At 44.2% G+C, this 19,757-nt stretch overlaps 1 protein-coding gene across 3 annotated transcripts in view; it reads left to right on the top strand.

The window, feature by feature from the left end:
* mat2b (methionine adenosyltransferase 2 non-catalytic beta subunit methionine) overlaps positions 1–19,757 on the top strand; it is a 140,632-nt gene that overhangs the window by 49,211 nt on the left and 71,664 nt on the right. For 2 of the 3 annotated variants that reach the window (XM_069897926.1, XM_069897928.1), the window contains exon 16: positions 3,811–3,987. In XM_069897926.1, coding sequence (XP_069754027.1) covers positions 3,811–3,987 — 177 coding nt within the window. Of the gene's footprint in view, positions 1–3,810; positions 3,988–13,530; positions 13,699–19,757 lie in introns of those variants that run through there. The other variant, XM_069897929.1, reaches the window with a different exon arrangement.

Below are 19,757 nucleotides of genomic sequence, written 5' to 3'. Positions count from 1 at the left end.
CACTAATTAACCCCAAAAGATTCCCCCCCCCCTCCCCCGCCCTTTGAGTTACCCCATGTCCCTTGCCGGGCAACCACAACTCCCCTTTTCATTTGGATTGTGATCTTGTTCGCACATCAACTGATTTTGCAGTGACGGTTATTTCCCCTCTACCCAGCCCTCTCCAGAAAAACACTTTTTTAACACACATAACAAACCTCTCTCTCTTCTCCTTTTTTCCCCCTTCCTTCCTTCCCTTCTCTTTTATATACATTTACATATACATTGTTTTTACATCTTTATATATACTTTATCACCATTCTTCATTCTTGTTACATCTCTTCATCTCTTCTCCTGTCCTGCAAATGTTCCGCAAATTCTCGAGCTTTCTCTGGATCCGAGAACAGTCTGTTTTGCTCCCTGGTTATAAATATTTTAAGCACTGCTGGATGTCTTAATATGAATTTGTAACCTTTTATCCATAAAGTTGATTTCGCTGTATTAAATTCCTTCCTCCTCTAAGAGTTCAAAACTTGTGTCTGGGGGAAAAAAATATTTTTTGACCCTTGTATTCCAATGGTTTATTATCTTCTCTAATTTTATTCCTTGCCCATTCCTGTATATTTTCTCTTGTCGTGTATCTCAAAAATTTTTCTCAGATGGATCTTGGTTTTTGATGTGCCTGTGGTTTCAGAACTAATGCTCTGTGTGCCCTTTCTATTTCCATTCTTCCTGCATTTCTGTCATTCCCAGGACCTTCGGGATCCATCCTTTCATAAATTCCTTCATGTCTGTGCCTTCTTTACCCTCCTTCAGGCCCACTATTTTTATTGTTTCGCCTACTATAATTTTCCAACATATCATTTTTCTGAGATAACAACTCTTGTGTCTCTTTAATTTTTTTGTCACTTCCTTCCAATTTTTCTCAAGTCATTTATTTCCATTTCTACAGCGATTTCCTGCTCTTCCACATTCTCTATTCTTTTCCCTATTTCTGTCATGACCAGTTCTAACCTTTGCATTTTATCTTCTGTTCTTTTCATTTTCCTTTTAATTGCATTAAATTCTAATGATAACCATTCTTTTAGTGATCTCATTTGTTATTCAAAGACGACTTTATCTATATTCTGTCCATCAGTTTTACCTTTTATTTCTCTTTGTCCATCAGTTTTACCTTCTATTTCTCTGTGAAGATCTTGGTCATCTTCTTCCTCTTCTTCTGTGTCTGTACCTGTGTTTGTATCTTCTTCTCCTTTGTGTCTGAGTCTCTTCTGTTTTTCCTGATGAGCTGCTTGTACCTGTTTGTTGGGCCTCTTCTTGCTGGGCCTCTTGTTGCTGGTCCTCCCTTCCTGTGCAGCTCGTCTGTTGTTCCTTGCCTTCCAGCTGAGAGCCCTGGTGTCGGACGTCCCTCAGCTGCTCGCTCTGTGACATCCTGCTCCTCTGCTGAGTCCCCCCCCCCCCCCCTCCTTTGATTGCGCACTGTGCATGCACAACTCCTCTTGTTTGGCTCTGAGAGCCATTTTTGTTGTGCACCCGCTGGTGGGTCGCAACTCCACAGAGCAGGCACTGACCTCGAGGGTCAGGCACTCCTTGTCACCACAGCGTCCTGTTCCTTCGTGCAGGTAAGGCCTTCTTCTTTCTTCTCCGGCGACTTTTAAACTTTTTTTCCAGTTATTCTTACTTTCTCCTTCTTGGAAGCCATCTTCTTTCTCTTCTCTGTATCTTTATCTTTTATCTCTTATATTTTGTTTTTGTTATGCTTTGCTTTTTCTTGACTTTTTTCCTATTTTCCTGGAGAGGGCTGGTTTTCCCAACTAGCCACTACTCCATCATGTAACTCCTCACCTTTGCAAACACCTTGTGGCTAAAGTTCTTGTCACATTGGACTATTCTGATCATTTGATTGAAATATGATGCCCATGAGGCAAAGGTGGTGGGGCAGAGGTGGTTGTCTACACAGACATGAGTAAAGCATTTGATAAGGTCCCTCGTGGTAGGCTCGTCCAGAAGGTCAAGATCTGTTGGATCCCAGATTACTTGGTAGATATGTTTCAAAATTAGTTTAGGGGTGGTGGAGGGGTAATATTCTGAATGGAGGTCTTTGAGCAGAAGCACTCTGCAGGGATTGGTGCTGGGACCTCTGTTGTTTGTAATGTCTATAAATGATTTGGATGAAAATGTAGGTGTTTCATTAGTAGGTTTGCAGTCGACAAAAACTGGGAGAACATAGAACATGACAGTGCAGTACAGGCCCATGATGTTGTGACAATTTGCATTAACCAAGTCAACAATTTAAACCTTTCCTACATCACACCCATAGCCCTCTATTGTTCTTGCACCCATGCACCTGTTTAAGTCTTTTAAATCCCCCTATTGTACCAGCTTCCACCACCACCCCTGGCAATGCATTCCAGGCATCCACAACTCTTTGTGTATTTTTTAAAAAAAAGTATCCCTGATGTCTCCCCTAGACTTTCCTCCTCTCACCTTGTACAAATGCTTTCTGGTATGTGCTCGTCTCACCCAGGATAAAGGTGCTGACCTTTCCTCCTCCTTCACTCCACGTAGAACAGTGACAATGTGGCCGTTAGTGAAACTGGTTGCAGGAGGGGCAGGACTGGCAGCTCAATGTTCCAGGATTCCATTGTTCCAGGCGCAATAGAACGGGGGGATGAAAGGAAGAGAGTGGCATTGCTCATCAGGAAAAATATCACAGCTGTGCTCAGAAAGGAAAGCCATAGCTCTATTAAGCCCTCATGAGAGGGCTTGTCTATTGGGGTTCTATATGTGAGCTGAGGAACAGGAAAGGTATGACCACATTAATGGGGTTGTATTATAGACCACCCAATCGTCAAGGAGAATTGGAGGAGCAAATCTGCAGGGCGATTCCCAGCACCGATCCCTGAGCTACACCACTTTTCACAGACCACCAGTCTAAGAAGCAATCATCCACCACTACTCCCTGGCTTCTTCCTTCAAGCCATTATTGAATCCAATTCACTACTTCACCATGAATACTTGAGCATCTGAACTTTCCTGACTAGCCTCCACGTGGGACCTTGTCAAAGGCCTTTCTAAAGTCCATGTAGACAACATCCAGAGCCTTCATCAACTTTCCTGGTAACCTCAAAAAAAAGAACATTGGCTAAACATGACCTACTACTTACAAAGCCCCGTTGACTATCCCTAATCACTCCTTGACTATCCCTAATCACTCCTTGACTATCCCTAATCACTCCTTGACTATCCCTAATCACTCCTTGACTATCCCTAATCACTCCTTGACTATCCCTAATCACTCCTTGACTATCCCTAATCACTCCTTGACTATCCCTAATCACTCCTTGACTATCCAAATATTGTATATCCGATCTCTTAAAAAACCTTCCAATATTTTACCTACTACTGACATCAGGCTCACCGGCCTATCATTTCCAGGGTTACTTTTGGAGCCTATTTTTAAACAACGGAACAAGGTGAGCTACCCTCCGATCCTCTGGCACCACACCCATGGCTAAGGACATTTTAAATATTTCTGCAATTTCTACACTAACCTCCTCAAGGATCGAGGGGCTATCTTGTCAGGCTCTGGGTATTTATCCAACTTTATTTGCTTTTAGACAGCAACCACCTCCTCCTCTTTAATCTATATAGGTTCCATGACCTCTCTGCTTGTTTTCCTGACTTCCCATGACTCTATGCCTGTTTCCTGAGTGAATACTGATTTTTTTTAAAAATGCATTTAAGATCTCTCCCATCTCTTTTGGCTCCATGTTGGCAGTTTTGTTGATGAGCTGAATTGGAAACCCTGGTTTCATTCAATGTGCACAGGAGCAACTGGACTCCTATGAGCAGGAGAAGAATTCTCTGCTCAATGAGCATGGGGCAGCCCAGGAGGAGTTGAATAAACTGAATGAAGATTATGCCAAGTTGCTGGGCCATCAGAACCAGAAGCAGAAGATCAAGCACGTGATGAAGCTGAAGCAGGAGAATGTGCAGCTAAAGCAGGTGAGCAGCTTCCTGCTCTCCCCTCTGTCCATTGTGGGGGCTGGCCTCTCTTCTCATTTCACACATTGAACTCAAATATTTCTGCAGCTAAATGTTGCTTTCTTTGGAATCTTGTACAGTGATGAGGTTGATCCCATGTAGGCCTTCTCCCCACTGCTGCAGTTGTTTGGGTTAGAGCAGAATTTTCCTGAAGTTGCCTGTCTGAAGAGGGTCTAAGTCGAATGAAATCCCAGGATGGGTGGGGTGAATTGAGATCACACTGCAAAGCTGCAGTCTGCTTCATTGATTCACCATCTGAGCAGCAATAACGAGACTTGTTACAGACAGTAACTGTTGGGCATCAAGAAAATCTGCATTTGCTGGGTCCTGTGTGGTAATGAAGTGCTGGAGAAAATCAGCAGACCCTGCACCGTCCATAAAAGTAAAATGTAATTTTCCTTTTTTGTTTCTGGGAAGGGCTCAAGCCTGAAACATTGACTGCCTTTTCTTTCCTGTGGATGACCTGCTGAGTTTCTCCAGCACTTTTGTGCACTGCAAGGACTGTTGGCTGCTTGCCACTTCTTCCTACCACTGATGATTTCACTCTTCCAAATTGCTATCTGTTTCCTAATAGGTCAAAATGCAAGATTTTGCATAGAATAATTGACTTTTAATGAACTTTCATGTTGATGGAATTGAGTCGATGGGTATGTGGAAGTGGGTAGTGTTGCTGGAAGTATGGATGAGAGAACTGGCACCTGAATTCATGTGATCTGCTGCTGTTTCCTTTTCCTGGAAACTTTGCATGGATTGCCTCGTGGCCCTGGATGATATTTTGTGGAGGTGAATTTTACGAAAATATACTTGCTAGCAAAGGTAAGAGTTGGAGCATAAGTGTTTGCTCTGCTCATCCTGGCAGGAGGTAACAAAGCTGCGAGGCCTACTGTCCAAGGAGAAGGTTGAACAGAAAATCCAAGAAAGGCATTGCCAAGGCACCAGGCTCTTTGACCCAGCTAAAGCATTCAAACACAAAGCCAAGGAAAATCTTGATCCGACCACCCCACTGAAAGAAGGTAAATTACTTTGCTGTCTTTGTCAACATGGTTACTCTTTACTGAGGTGATGGAACATGTCCACCAGTACTGCACTGATGTGTGATCAGGGATGTAGTTGATGCAATCTTTGGAAGAGGTACTGAGAGTTCATCTGCATGCACGATAGTAAGCTTGGGTAGCAATAGATGCTGTTCATCCAGCAGTTTGTTTTCTGGCAATAAATGTTGGCCTTGCTATTTCAAGTGTAGCAAAATGCCACCAATATACATCATTCCTATCTATTGTAAAACTGCACAAATGGGCTCTGACTGTAGCGTTGATGACTGAACAACATCTTCTGTATAAATTTTTACTTTCCAGGAAATGTAAATGTACCTTGAGCACTTCACCTCTGAAGACCTGAGGTCTGATCCCGTATTCCAGCTGAGGCTTCAGGTGGATGAGACGTTGGTGATGAGTATTGCAGGTTACAGAACATTCGCTTCACAGATTTATGATTTTTCCACACTCGATTCCAAATACTCTTAGGGTTACATTCATTAGGAATTATTATTATTCCCATGATGCTCGTGAATGGCAAATGTATGTGATGAATTGTAAATATTTCTCCAGTATTTTCTGCTCATTTGCCAGCTGATTTATGAGGTTAACAAATATGGTAACTGGTTAAAAATTCTAAATTATTTCTTCCATGTTCTCTTCCTCCCCACTAGCGCACACTATTTTGCTTAAATGTACTTGGACAATTGATCTAAATAAATTGGATTTGAGGTTAGGGTTAAAATGTGTAATATTTTCAAGTATATTCCAGTAGTCAGAAAGGTACCATGCACAAAAATAATAAACTGAGGGTAGAGCCTAGTGTTAAGGTGCCCAATGCCTGTTGGAGAGGCATAAACTTTACAAGAATGGCTGTTTGTATTGTCAAGCTAATCGAGCAGAAGTAATTGTGTTGGTGATGTGTCAAATCAAGGGTTAAAACATTAATAAAGCTGCTATTAATGAGTTTCCAGGTTAATTGTTGTCATAGCATCTCGGTCCTGGTACATGTATTTGGGTGAGCAAGTATGCTGAGATACTTGTAAAAGGGGGGTAAAGATAGGGTAAGGGCATAGAATGTGATTTTTTTTTTGGGTCTCAGTTTCTGTGGAAATCTGTGCACTCAGAATTCAAGATTGCTTTAATGTCAGGTAATAAAAACCATGCACTATGACGTGGAATATGCTTTTGTTTGCCGTAAGGCAGAGAGAGTCACCGTTGGCAGAAATGACCAGTTTTGCCCTTGTTATCACTGTACTTGGAGAGAGTATGGGAGTGGCAATGTGGTGGTCCCATACTTTCAGTCCTGCATTGTTTTTTTTTGTAGTTGAATTACCTACATCGAGTGTTAGTTGAAAATCCTTGGTTATCAGCTAAGCAATGTGACAATCCAAGAACATCTTGTAGAGAATTTTCCCAGCGTCTGGGCCATGCATTCAATCATTGACTGATGTGGCCATAACAAGTTATTATAACTTTGTTTAAAGGATATTCCTGTCTCAAAACTCTGACCACAAGTATAGCTGATTGGCCTTTAGGATGAGGGCATTGAAAGAATGGTAACAGCATAAAAGCCAATCTGCCTTGTGAGGTGTGAACTAAATGACCCTTGTTCATTAAGATGAGTGATTTTCAAACTTTTTCTTTCCACTCACATACCACCTTAAGTATTCCCTATGCAGTAGGTGCTCTGTGATTAGTAAGGGTTTGCTTAAGGTAGTATGTGGGTGGAAAGAAAGAGGTTTTAATTGTACCTAATTGACCTGTTATGTGCAATTTCATAACTCCAAAGGAAATGGGCCAATGACAATTTGTCTTGAGCAAAATATTTCAGTAACAATTGGGTCAAGAGCAGTGATTCTCAACCTTCCCACTCACGTATCACCTTGGGTAATCCCTTACTAATCACAGAGCACCAATGGCATCTTCTGTCTTCTGGCTATCCATCCCATAGGATGACTGCTCCTTTCAGTCAGTTTGTGGGGTTTGATGTCAGGATACCTCACTCCTCAGAAAGGAGCAGCATGTGCGTGAATTAATTTAGGTGAGGAGGGATTGCACAGCCCCAAACCCACCCTCTCGACATCCCCTCCTGGATCCAGCGGTATGGTGAGGTCCAAGATGGGTGGGAGAAGGTCTCTTTGCCAGACCAAACTTTGTTGCAAGGGGTGCCCTTTCCGCACTTCACGGCACGTGTTTGCTAGATGGCCATTGACCTTATGAAAGGGTTCGCCCACCCTTTGACAAGTCTTGTTTTTTTTTAAATCCTGCAGCATGTCCAGCCACCCTCTGCACTAGGCAAGCCTGGTGGGGGAGCCGGTTTAGTCGCCAACTACCTGACCATGTGTCAGGTAGTAGTGGGTTACATGGTGCCCTTGTTATGAGCCCAAAGGACTTGAAACCGCAGCCACAAAAATTCACCAAGACAATGGCTACTTAAACAAAAATGTTTTTATTTTCTTAATGCATAATAATATTAATATTTAACATTATTAATTTAAATGAACTTAAGCCCCTTCTAATTCTAAGCACATGTGTATGTAATGTGTATGTGTTCAGGAAAGTTCTTTGTTTCACTGTTTAATCATTCACTTTTCACTTATTCAAGTTCACTGGGATCAGGCAATCTTCCACACTGTGCACAAAATGAAAATGAAACATTTATGATCTTCACCAGGCTCTGGTGCTTTAACTTGTTATCGCTCAGGAAGGTATTATTGGTTTCAGAGAGAGATTCGTTGTTCGTTGGACACACAAACTGATCTCCTTCAATCAGCCACTAAAATGTCTTGCCGAAGAAACTTGCCCCCTCTTGGGTTTTTCCAAAAGATCACCTCTTCTTCCAGATTACCACAGGCATTTTTTTCTCCCCTTTTTCAGGGGAAACACAATAACCAGTCACAACCTCTGCAATTATTGACTACAGAGATTTAGAATAGGCTGAACTTGGAACTCCAAACCTTTCTTCAAGTGGGGTCTTGCAGCAGGTCTGCCAATTTGTAGTCTTCAACACCAACTGCTACTGAATCTCTCAGTCTCTCTCTCTTTCCCCCCTCCCCCCAAAAAGAATGAATGTTTTCCCTCTGTTTGCAAAACCACGTGACCCCTCTTAGAACAGCAACTTTCAACCAGCAATTTAAACTTCTGGTACTAGTCATAATACAAAAGATTTACAGTTCTTGAGCCTGGACCCTGTACAAACTTTATGATTCTTTAACACCTACTTGTAAAACTCACAAGTCCTCTCCCACTGTCTTAGCAAAGCCAATTGGAGACATGAAGTCTACTGCATGGCATTTGAGGTGCTTGTTTGTGAAATGTGACCTAACAACTAAACCTCACAATCTTACTCCTTTTAAGATATATTTTATCATAATTTTATTAGCCCATTCTGTAACACTAGTAGCACTCAGATGAGTGACCTGACAACCTATTGGCATAGGGATTACTTAAAGTGATATGTGAGTTAAAAAAAAAGTTTAAAAACTATTGATTTAGATACTGATGAAATTCCTTGTAATGATTGAATCTTCATTTCCTGTCCCATCAGCCCATTTGAGGCAATGCTTATTTGCTCATGATTCAAGATTCATTTATTGTCATGTAATATTACAGAATCTGGAGGACAATTGTCTTCTGCTTTGCTGTAAAGGCAAACAGTTATTATTAGTGTCACTTAGCTACAGTACAGGAGAAAGAGAAACAAGAGAGTTCCTACTGAGTGTCTGTGGATTTGCCAACACTCCTGCAGCCTCTGCAGCTGCACGGGCTCCTGTTCGATCCATCAACAACCTGAGCTCCAGATCCAAACCTCCAAATCGATCAGGAAACCTTCAGCACCCAAGGCTCTTCAAGAGCATTTCTTGCCCTCAGCACCCTCTTGAATCCTGACTCCGATAGTTGTTCCCATGAGCCAGTGTCCTGCAGTCCATGCGGGTCCCTGACCACGTCGCCCATAGTCTTTGTGGGTCCTCAGCTGCTAAGCCCCTAGCTGGTCCACTGCCATGGTCACTGTCCTGAAGGGTCATCTCCCATGCTTCTGCTTAATGGGGAGTGTTCTCCCCGTTTCAGGTGCACTGTGCTGGTCTGCTGCTCTCCCGAGTCTACAACCCCTCGTGGGCACAGACCTCCACAGTTGGTGGTTTTTTAACTTACAAATGCTGTAGGCTCCTTTAACAGCTCCTGTACAGAGCTGTTGGCATTAGGACTGGGTGGTTGGAACCTCTGCAGCAGCGTTGAGAATCTGCTCTCTCAGGCCTGCAGCAGCGCTCCCGTTACAGCACCACCACATGATGTGAGACTACCAACATCCAGGATATCGCCAGGCTCTCCATCACTTTGTCAGCTTCCAATTCCCTGGCTTTATTGGTTGGTTAAAACTAGGGGATAAGGACTAATGGATTCAGCACAGATGAGGACGAACTGCCCTTTCCTCAAGTGGTGAATTTGTGGGAATTTTCTCCTGAAAGAAAGCAGAGGCTGCTTAATCACATACATTTAAGATACATAATAAGGGAATTAAGGATGAGGTGAAGCTGAGCCAGAGTGGCCATGAATACAAGAATAAGGGCAGTGTGGTTAGCGCAATGCTATTACAGCATCAAACCCAACACCCAACCCCAACCAACCAATTTTCCCTTGCAACCGCTGCAATCGTGTCTGCCTGTCCCGCATCGGACTTGTCAGCCACAAACGAGCCTGCAGCTGACGTGGACTTTTTACCCCCTCCATAAATCTTCGTCCGCGAAGCCAAGCCAAAGATTACAGCATCAGCGAGCAGAGTTCGAATCCGGCTCTGATTGTAAGCAAGTAAAAGTAAAACACAAAAGTCTCCAGACACCATGGTTGAAGTAATAACAAAGCTGGAGAAATTCAGCAGGTCAGACAGTGTCCTTTATATATCAAAGGTAAAGATACACAACTGATGTTTTGGGCTAGAGCCATTTGTCAAGATATGGGCAAAATGTAGACAGGTGCCTGAAATTAGGTGTCTGCTGAAATTTTGGCAAGTCCGATCACCTGGCTTTGCTCCTGCCTTCATACAGACAGCATAAAAAGAGAGGCTCTGGAGATCAGGATAGCTTGAAGATGGTCACAGGAGGCTGAGAATGGTTACAGGATGTCCTCGAGCTAGTGGATTTAGCAGTGTTCAAGGACTCAACTGAGAATCTGAATGATTACACCAAGGCTGACACAGACTTTGTAATAAAGATTGCTGTGGATGAGTGTGTTGTATCCCCAACAAATTGTTCAGCGTTTTCCCCAACAAGAAGCCCTGGATGAACAATGAAACCCGCAACCTCCTGAGAGCTAGATCACAGGCATTTAAGTCCGGAGATCCAGATCACAACAGAAGGAGCAGGTAGCACCTGAGGAAAGCCATCTCCCGGGCAAAATGGAGATTCTGAATGAAAATGGAAACAACAAGGGACACCCAACAGGTGTGGCAGGGCCTCAATGCCATAACTTCCTATTAAAAAAAAAAATCTGGTGCAGTAGTAGCAAATCTTCACTCCCTGATGAGCTCAATGCCTTCTACAGCAGTTTTGACCACAAGAACAAGAAATAACCACAATTCCTCACCTCCCATGTCTCCTGATGATCCTCTCCTGTCTTGTTTCTGAGGATGATGTATGTGCTGCCTTCAGGAGAGTGAATCTGAGGAAAATATCTGGTCCGAACGGAGACACCAAAGCTAACGAGGTGACTGTTGACCAGGAAGGGAAAACCAGATGTTTACAATCCAGTTATCATTGAGGATTCAGAGGTGGAGAGGTTGAGCAAAATTCTTGAGTCATTAGCTCAGAGTATCTTTCCTGGACCTAACACACAAATGGCATAATGCAGCACCTCCACTTCCTCAGGAGTTTGCAGAGGTTTGATGTAGAACGATAGAACATTACAACACAGAATCAGGTCCGTTTGGCCCTTCTAGTCTGCCAAACCATTTTTGTTTAGCTAGTCCCACTGACAAGCACCCAGCTTATAGCCCTCCATACCTCTCCCATCCATGTTATTGTCCAAATTCTTAAATATTAAAATTGAAACTGCACTCACCACTTCAGCTGGGCAGCTCGTTCGATAGTCCCATCATTCTGCTAAATTTTTCCCCTTTCTCTTTTAACCCACATTCTCTGGTTTGTATCCCACCTCCCCTCAATGGAAAAATCCTATATACATTTACTATCCCCCTCATAATTTTAAATACCTCAATCAAATCTCACCTCATTCTTCTATGCTCCAGGGAATAAAGTCCTAACCTGTTTAACCTTTCCCTGTAACTCAGTTCCTGAAGTCTGGGTAATGTCCTAGTAAACCTCTGCACTCTTTCTATCTTATTGGTATCTTTCCTGTAGTTAGGTAACCAAAACTGCACAGTACTCCAAATCTGGCTTCGCCAATATCTTACACAACTTTTTTACCATAATATCCCATGATATATATGACAAACCACAATGGTTCCAGCACTGATCCCTGGGGCACACCACTAGTCACAAGCCTCCAGTTTGAGAAGCAATCATCCACCACTACTCTCTTGCTTCTCCCATCCAGCCATTGCCAAATCCATTTCTCTACTTCACCATGAATACTGAGCATCTGAACCTTTCTGACTAACCTCCTCCCCTGCAGGACCTTTTATGATACTGGAATACCTGGCAAATTTCCAAATGTGTGGTGGAAAGTATGCTGACCAGCTGCATCACCCCTGAGAGGAAAGCCCTGCGAAAGGTAGTGGACACAGTCCAGGACATTGCAGGCAAAACCCTCTCCACCATCAAGAACATCTACAGGGAACACTGCCATTGGAGAGTAGCAGCAATCATCAAGGATACTCCCCACCCAGCACACTTTCTGTTCTCACTGCTACCATCAGAAAAGAGGTATCGGTGCCACAAGACTCACACCACCAGATTCAGGACCAGCTGCTTCCACCATCAGACTCCCCAACAACAAACTCAATCAGGGAATGATATAAAGACTCTTGTGCCCTTTATTGATTTTTCTTTGCTCTCGCTCTGTATTGCAGTCACTTGCTTACATTCAAAATATTATACAACCAGTTTACCTATCTCGGCTGCACCATTTCATCAGATGCAAGGATCGACAATGAGATAGACAACAGACTCGCCAAGGCAAATAGCGCCTTTGGAAGACTACACAAAAGAGTCTGGAAAAACAACCAACTGAAAAACCTCACAAAGATAAGCGTATACAGAGCCGTTGTCATACCCACACTCCTGTTCGGCTCCGAATCATGGGTCCTCTACCGGCACCACCTACGGCTCCTAGAACGCTTCCACCAGCGTTGTCTCCGCTCCATCCTCAACATCCATTGGAGCGCTCACACCCCTAACGTCGAGGTACTCGAGATGGCAGAGGTCGACAGCATCGAGTCCACGCTGCTGAAGATCCAGCTGCGCTGGATGGGTCACGTCTCCAGAATGGAGGACCATCGCCTTCCCAAGATCGTATTATATGGCGAGCTCTCCACTGGCCACCGTGACAGAGGTGCACCAAAGAAAAGGTACAAGGACTGCCTAAAGAAATCTCTTGGTGCCTGCCACATTGACCACCGCCAGTGGGCTGATAACGCCTCAAACCGTGCATCTTGGCGCCTCACAGTTTGGCGGGCAGCAGCCTCCTTTGAAGAAGACCGCAGAGCCCACCTCACTGACAAAAGGCAAAGGAGGAAAAACCCAACACCCAACCCCAACCAACCAATTTTCCCTTGCAACCGCTGTAATCGTGTCTGCCTGTCCCGCATCGGACTGGTCAGCCACAAACGAGCCTGCAGCTGACGTGGACTTTTTTACCCCCTCCATAAATCTTCGTCCGCGAAGCCAAGCCAAAGAAAGATAACAGTAAAACAGTGTTGTATTACATGAAATTTCTTTAGGCAGACAGATTTGCCACTGGCAGGAATTGCCCATTTGCCTTTTACAGTCAGACTTCGGGCAGGAAAAAGAATCTCAGGGTTGTATGTGATGTCATGTATTACTCTGGCAATAAATCTGGATGCTTTTTCTGGCACTGCTGCCAGCAGCCTGAGCGGTGGAAGGGTACCTTGGGGCAAGGTAGCCAGATCCCTGCAGCAAGCCTGTGCTGAAGGTGTGAAGCCCCACTGCAGATGCATCATGAAAGAAGAAGCAAGGAAAAAGAGATGGCAAATCTGGGCCAATAGACGGAGCGAATTCACGCTGCCCCATTCCGATTGGTTAAAAGGGGTCAGTCAACGAGGCAAAGCGAAAGCCCACGTTTCACTGGTCGGGGCTTTGGCGTGATTTGATAGAGCGCTTGTCACTCAGGAGAGGGCGGTACGAAAGGCCGCGTCTTACTTGACGTGAACCAATCTGCTGCTGACGGGCGAAGTGACACGTTCAGCTGTAGGTGGGAACCTGCGCAGCCGCTGATCCGATTGGTGCAGAGTTGAGAGCGAATCGGAATACGTGAGTGGAATGAATTGGTGAAGGGAAAAGTCAATTGAAGGCGCTCGAGAGGCGGGCGAAGGGAGGCTTCTGTCTGATTGGCGGCAGAGATGTCAATCAGACCGGGACGGCGGCAGCGGAGCGCGGCCATGGTGGGCAAAGACAGGGAGCTGACCATCCACTTCAGCCCGGGCTCGGTGCGGCTGGTCGAGGTAGGCGGGCGGCAGTTCGGCGGAGCCCCGCTTCTCCGGCTGGTGACTCCTCAGGGCCCCGGATCTCCACTGCATGGGGGAGGTACCGAGGGAGCTCCCCGCTGTAAGGGGGCGGTACCGAGGGAGCTCCCCGCTGTAAGGGGGCGGTACCGAGGGAGCTCCCCGCTGTAAGGGGGCGGTACCGAGGGAGCTCCTCGCTCTAAGGGGGTGTACTTAGGGAGCTCCCCGCTGTAAGGGGGCGGTACCGAGGGAGCTCCCCGCTGTAAGGGGGTGGTACCGAGGGAGCTCCCCGCTGTAAGGGGGCGGTACCGAGGGAGCTCCCCGCTGTAAGGGGGCGGTACCGAGGGAGCTCCCCGCTGCAAGGGGGCGGTACCGAGGGAGCTCTCCGCTGCAAGGGGGCTCCCCGCTGCAAGGGGGCGCTACCGAGGGAGCACCCCGCTGTAAGGGGGTGGTACCGAGGGAGCTCCCCGCTGTAAGGGGGCGGTACCGAGGGAGCTCCTCGCTCTAAGGGGGTGTACTTAGGGAGCTCCCCGCTGTAAGGGGGCGGTACCGAGGGAGCTCCCCGCTGTAAGGGGGTGGTACCGAGGGAGCTCCCCGCTGTAAGGGGGCGGTACTGAGGGAGCTCCCCGCTGTAAGGGGGCGGTACCGAGGGAGCTCCCCGCTGCAAGGGGGCGGTACCGAGGGAGCTCCCCGCTGCAAGGGGGCGCTACCGAGGGAGCACCCCGCTGTAAGGGGGTGGTACCGAGGGAGCTCCCCGCTGTAAGGGGGCGGTACCGAGGGAGCTCCCCGCTGTAAGGGGGCGGTACCGAGGGAGCTCCCCGCTGCAAGGGGGCGGTACCGAGGGAGCTCCCCGCTGCAAGGGGGCTCCCCGCTGCAAGGGGGCGCTACCGAGGGAGCACCCCGCTGTAAGGGGGCAGTACCAAGGGAGCTCCCCACTGTGTGCCAATATGCCAAAAGCTCTCATTACAGTCCTAACTACCTGTGACGCCAATTTCACAGAATTATGTATCTATTCCCAGATCTCTCTCTTCTACTGCACTCCTCAGTGCCTGACCATTTTCCTTGTTCGTCTTTGCTTGGGGTTTGTCCTTCCAAACTGCAACACCTCACACTTGTCTGCATTAAATTCCATCAACCCATTTTTGCAGCTGGTCCGGATCCCTCTCCAAGCTTTGAAAACCTTCTTCGCTCTCCACACGCCTCCAATCTTAGTGTCATTTGCAAGCTTGCTGATCCAATTTACCACTTGATCATCCAGATCATTGATATAGATGACAAACAATAATGATCCCAGGACCGATCCCTGAATACCGAGCATCTGAACCTTCATGACCAGCTCTCCCATGTGGGACATTGTCAAAGGACTTTCTAAAGTCCATGTAGACAACATCCACAACCTTTCCTTCGTCAACTTTCCTGGTAATGTCGAAAAACTAATGCTCCTTTCACACTTGCCAGTGATCCCAGGAATCGAATACCAATCAGCCTTTAAAGTGGCAAGTGTGAAAGCAAAATCTGCTCATACCTGGCGTCAGATGACGTCATCTCATGCTGGGGATTGCTGGCCTCGACCCCTAGTACAATCCCCGGCATCTGCAGTTGCCGGCGTTAAGATCAAACAAGTGTGAAACGGGTAGCAACATTGCAGGCGCTTCCAATTAAAGGTAGAACAGATCAAACTCCAAGGATAAACCCTTGCAAGTGTGAAAGCGTTCAGTGTCCCGGTTAGGAGAAGTCTAGTGTGAAAGGCCAAATCCCCATTCCTATCCCGGGACACTGAATGGCTGATTTACTGGGATGAAAATGTTAAAAGAGCTTAAGATTGGTTAAATACAACCTATTATGTACAAAGCCATGTTGACTATCCAAATAATTGTATACCTGATCTCTTAGAACACTGTCCAATAATTTACCTACTACTAACATCAGGCTTGCTGGCCTATAATTTCCAGGGTTACTCTTGGAGCCTATTTTTAAACAATGGAACAAGGTGAACTACCTTCCAATCCTCTGGCACCACACCCACGGCTAAGGACATTTTAAATATTTCTGCCAGCGTCCCTGCAATTTCTACACTAACCTCCCTCAAGGTCTGAGGGAATATGTTGTCAGGCCGTGGGGATTTATCCACCCTTATTTATTTAAGACAGCAAGCACTTCCTCCTCTTTAATCTGTAAAAGTTCCATGACCTCAGTGCTTGTTTTCCTTATTTACATTTCTTTTAAAAATATTTTTATTGGTATTTAATATATAAACTGAATAATACAATTATGCAATATGCAATACATTTAAAATATAGGAAAAATATTTCAAATATGAACATTATTCAAAGGACCAACTCAAATAGTGTAGTCAAACATAACATCAAACAAAAGAAAAAGCACCCAAAACAAAGAGAAAGAAAAGGAAAAGGTTTACAACTGTCTTTCCTTCTCATTTTGTAAGAATTTGTATCAAAAGTTCTATTATTCCCAGTTGAGCAAAGCCATTATCTGTTATATTATCCAATTTTTTAAAAAAAAAGAAACAAACTTTAGAGCTAAAAACCCCAACCACTAAACAAAGTTAGGAAATGATACGTAGAAATCAAGTGACATCAACCTAGAACTCGACGGCCCAGCACCAAAGCACTTTGATGACCCCAACTCTTTAGAATATAATAGTCCATAAATGGGACTCACTTCTTTTGAAAGTTAATTTTTGAATCTTTAACAGCGTATCTAATTTTTTCTAAGGTTAGATAAGACCTGATACCATTTAGCTATTGTGTGTTTGTGAAGATGGAGTATTGTCTTTCCATTTAGACAGAATTGCACGTCTGGCTATTAACATAAAAGATAAAATTAGACTTTGAGTTGGAGTAAATAAGATTTCATCTTCTTGAAATACTCCAAATAGAGCAACTAAAGGGCAAGGTTCTAGTTTGACTTTAAGAATCAACAAAAATGTTTGAAAAATATCTTTCCAAATATTTCTAAACTAGAGCAAGTCTAAAACGTGAATGAAAAAAGCATCAGCAATTTTACATTTATCACATAGAGGATTTGTATCTGATTAAAAACAAGATAGTTTACCTTTAGACATATGTTCTCTATGGACCTCTTAAAATTGCAACAAACAGTGTCATGCACAAAAGGAGGTAGAATTAATCAGATTACATACAGAGTCCCAAGCAACATCTAAAATTTATAAATTTAAATCCTGTTCCCAATTCTTCCTGATTTGAACTAGCGAAGCTATTCTTAAATCCAACAAGTTATAATAATAGATATTGAACTTTACGGGAAAGCTGTAAATCAAAAAGTAAATCAAGAGCGTTTGTCTTGGGAATTTAAGGAAAGTCAGGGAGCTTTGATGGAACAAAATGTCTAATTTGTAGATATCTAAAAAAAAAATGGATTTCATCAGATTTCATCACCATTTCATCAGATGCAAGGATCGACAATGAGATAGACAACAGACTCGCCAAGGCAAATAGCGCCTTTGGAAGACTACACAAAAGAGTCTGGAAAAACAACCAACTGAAAAACCTCACAAAGATAAGCGTATACAGAGCCGTTGTCATACCCACACTCCTGTTCGGCTCCGAATCATGGGTCCTCTACCGGCACCACCTACGGCTCCTAGAACGCTTCCACCAGCGTTGTCTCCGCTCCATCCTCAACATCCATTGGAGCGCTTACATCCCTAACGTCGAAGTACTCGAGATGGCAGAGGTCGACAGCATCGAGTCCACGCTGCTAAAGATCCAGCTGCGCTGGATGGGTCATGTCTCCAGAATGGAGGACCATCGCCTTCCCAAGATCGTGTTATATGGCGAGCTCTCCACTGGCCACCGTGACAGAGGTGCACCAAAGAAAAGGTACAAGGACTGCCTAAAGAAATCTCTTGGTGCCTGCCACATTGACCACTGCCAGTGGGCTGATATCGCCTCAAACCGTGCATCTTGGCGCCTCACAGTTTGGCGGGCAGCAACCTCCTTTGAAGAAGACCGCAGAGCCTACCTCACTGACAAAAGGCAAAGGAGGAAAAACCCAACACCCAACCCCAACCCACCAATTTTCCCCTGCAACCGCTGCAATCGTGTCTGCCTGTCCCGCATCGGACTTGTCAGCCACAAACGAGCCTGCAGCTGACGTGGACTTTTTACCCCCTCCATAAATCTTCGTCCGCGAAGCCAAGCCAAAGAAGAAAAAAAAATGGAAAGTTAAAAATTTACCACCAGTTGTTCAAAGGAAACAAAATTGTTTTGAATAAAAAGGTCTTTAAAACATTGAATACCTGTCTATGACTGTCCTTAAAAGCAGTATCTAACAAAGAAGGTTGAAAAAGATGATTAGATGTAACTCTGAAATCCAAAGAACCTTCTAAACTGTGCCCATATTCTCCAGCTATGTCTAATTATCGGATTATCAGTCAGTTTTGTATAAGGAAGGTGGGGATGGGGAGAGAAAGACCCAAGGATTGCCAGCATAGATTTCAATTCCATTTCTACCCACGAAGGGGTGGGGTGGGGGGGTCCTCAGATTTCTCAAAATGTAATAAATGAAGCAGTGTGCATAGTTTGACCGCTGAATAATAGAATCTAAAATTGGGAAACACCAATCCACCATTCCATTTAGCTTTTTGAAGGTGAGCTTTATTTAAATGAGGTGTTTTCCTTGCTATATATAGGAAGATGTAATTGAATCAAAAAAGGATTTGGAAATAAATTGGGAGTGATTGGAAGAGATGCAATAATTTAGGTAAAATACAGTATAACTCCGATTATCTGAAATGGTCGGAACCAGGCCTATGTCAGATAAAACATTTTCAGAGAACTGGTCATTTTTTTAAAAAACAGCCCAGTAGCAACAACAAATCACGTAAGTGTTTAAACAACAAACAACAAGAGGAAGGCTTTTTAAGCATTAAAATATTTAATTTTCACCCCAAAAAATGCTGGCTGCTGCCGATCACTGACAACTCCTCACCGAGGCCCTGCTCGTGCCCAGCAGTGCAACGATCCCGCTGCCAGCGGCAGCCCAACGTCCCCAATCAGTTTGGCTCTGAAAAATTTTTGCATAGAATTGATATGTCCAATCATGGATAAAAGTGACCATCTCAATAACAATAATTTAACCTGATTCAATAAAACGGAAAAAATTTCATTTAAAAGTTATTTACATCTCCTAGTAATTATAATTCCAAGATAAATAAATTGATCCTTCATAATCATAAAATGGAAATTAAAATATCTTGAAATAGAACCATTATTGGATAGATTTGGAATTGAATTCCATGCAGAGGTATTCAGTAGCCATTTTATTTGGAGCAGTTCTTCCTTTTACACTTTTTAAGGTTAATAGATGTACCTTCAACCCAATATTTAAATATACATTACGGATTTGGTTTCAATTTCGGAAGTTCTTTGACTTAATTTTTTTAAATTTTATCCAGCACCATTTCTCTTAATTATTTTTGACTTAATTATAATTGATCAAGCCTTCTCTTTTTGGAAAGTTAAAGGATTTTTTCATATTTGCTCTTAGACGGTAGCTCAATGTTTTTTGAAACAATTATCAAATAAATATTGTGGTATATGTACTATGATGAATGTGGAAGGAAGACATACACATGAGGAGTTGAAGCTAAGGATTGATTTCTGCTTCAATGGGCCCCTGGTGCTGACGTCAGGGCCTTGCATCATTGGAGCGCCGATCTCGGGTTGGCTGGTGTTCCCCCCAATCTTCCCACCGTGCGGAGGTCACCTGGGATGACAGCCAGTGTCACCACCACGTCTGTGCAGTTGCCACGTTCGTTGGCCATTTTGCAGGCTGTTTGCACATGTTGCTAAAGCCCAGAACCTTCTGTTTGTACCTGCTCTCGAAACTTTGCAAAGCATTGTTCTGTCTGTGAAATGCAGGCAACCTATCAGCCAACCCAATTCTAATCTATTTTATAAGCATCACACTCTCCCCCTTCAAAGAATTTTTACCCTAGGGTAAATATTTGTCTAGAGCTAAAGTAATTTCTAACTTTGAATTTGAATTTGAATTTTAAATTTGAATTTGAAGGT

This window comes from Narcine bancroftii, chromosome 9 (genome assembly GCF_036971445.1).
Source record: "Narcine bancroftii isolate sNarBan1 chromosome 9, sNarBan1.hap1, whole genome shotgun sequence".
NCBI lineage: Eukaryota > Metazoa > Chordata > Chondrichthyes > Torpediniformes > Narcinidae > Narcine > Narcine bancroftii.
This window is presented reverse-complemented; position numbering and strand designations above follow the sequence as displayed.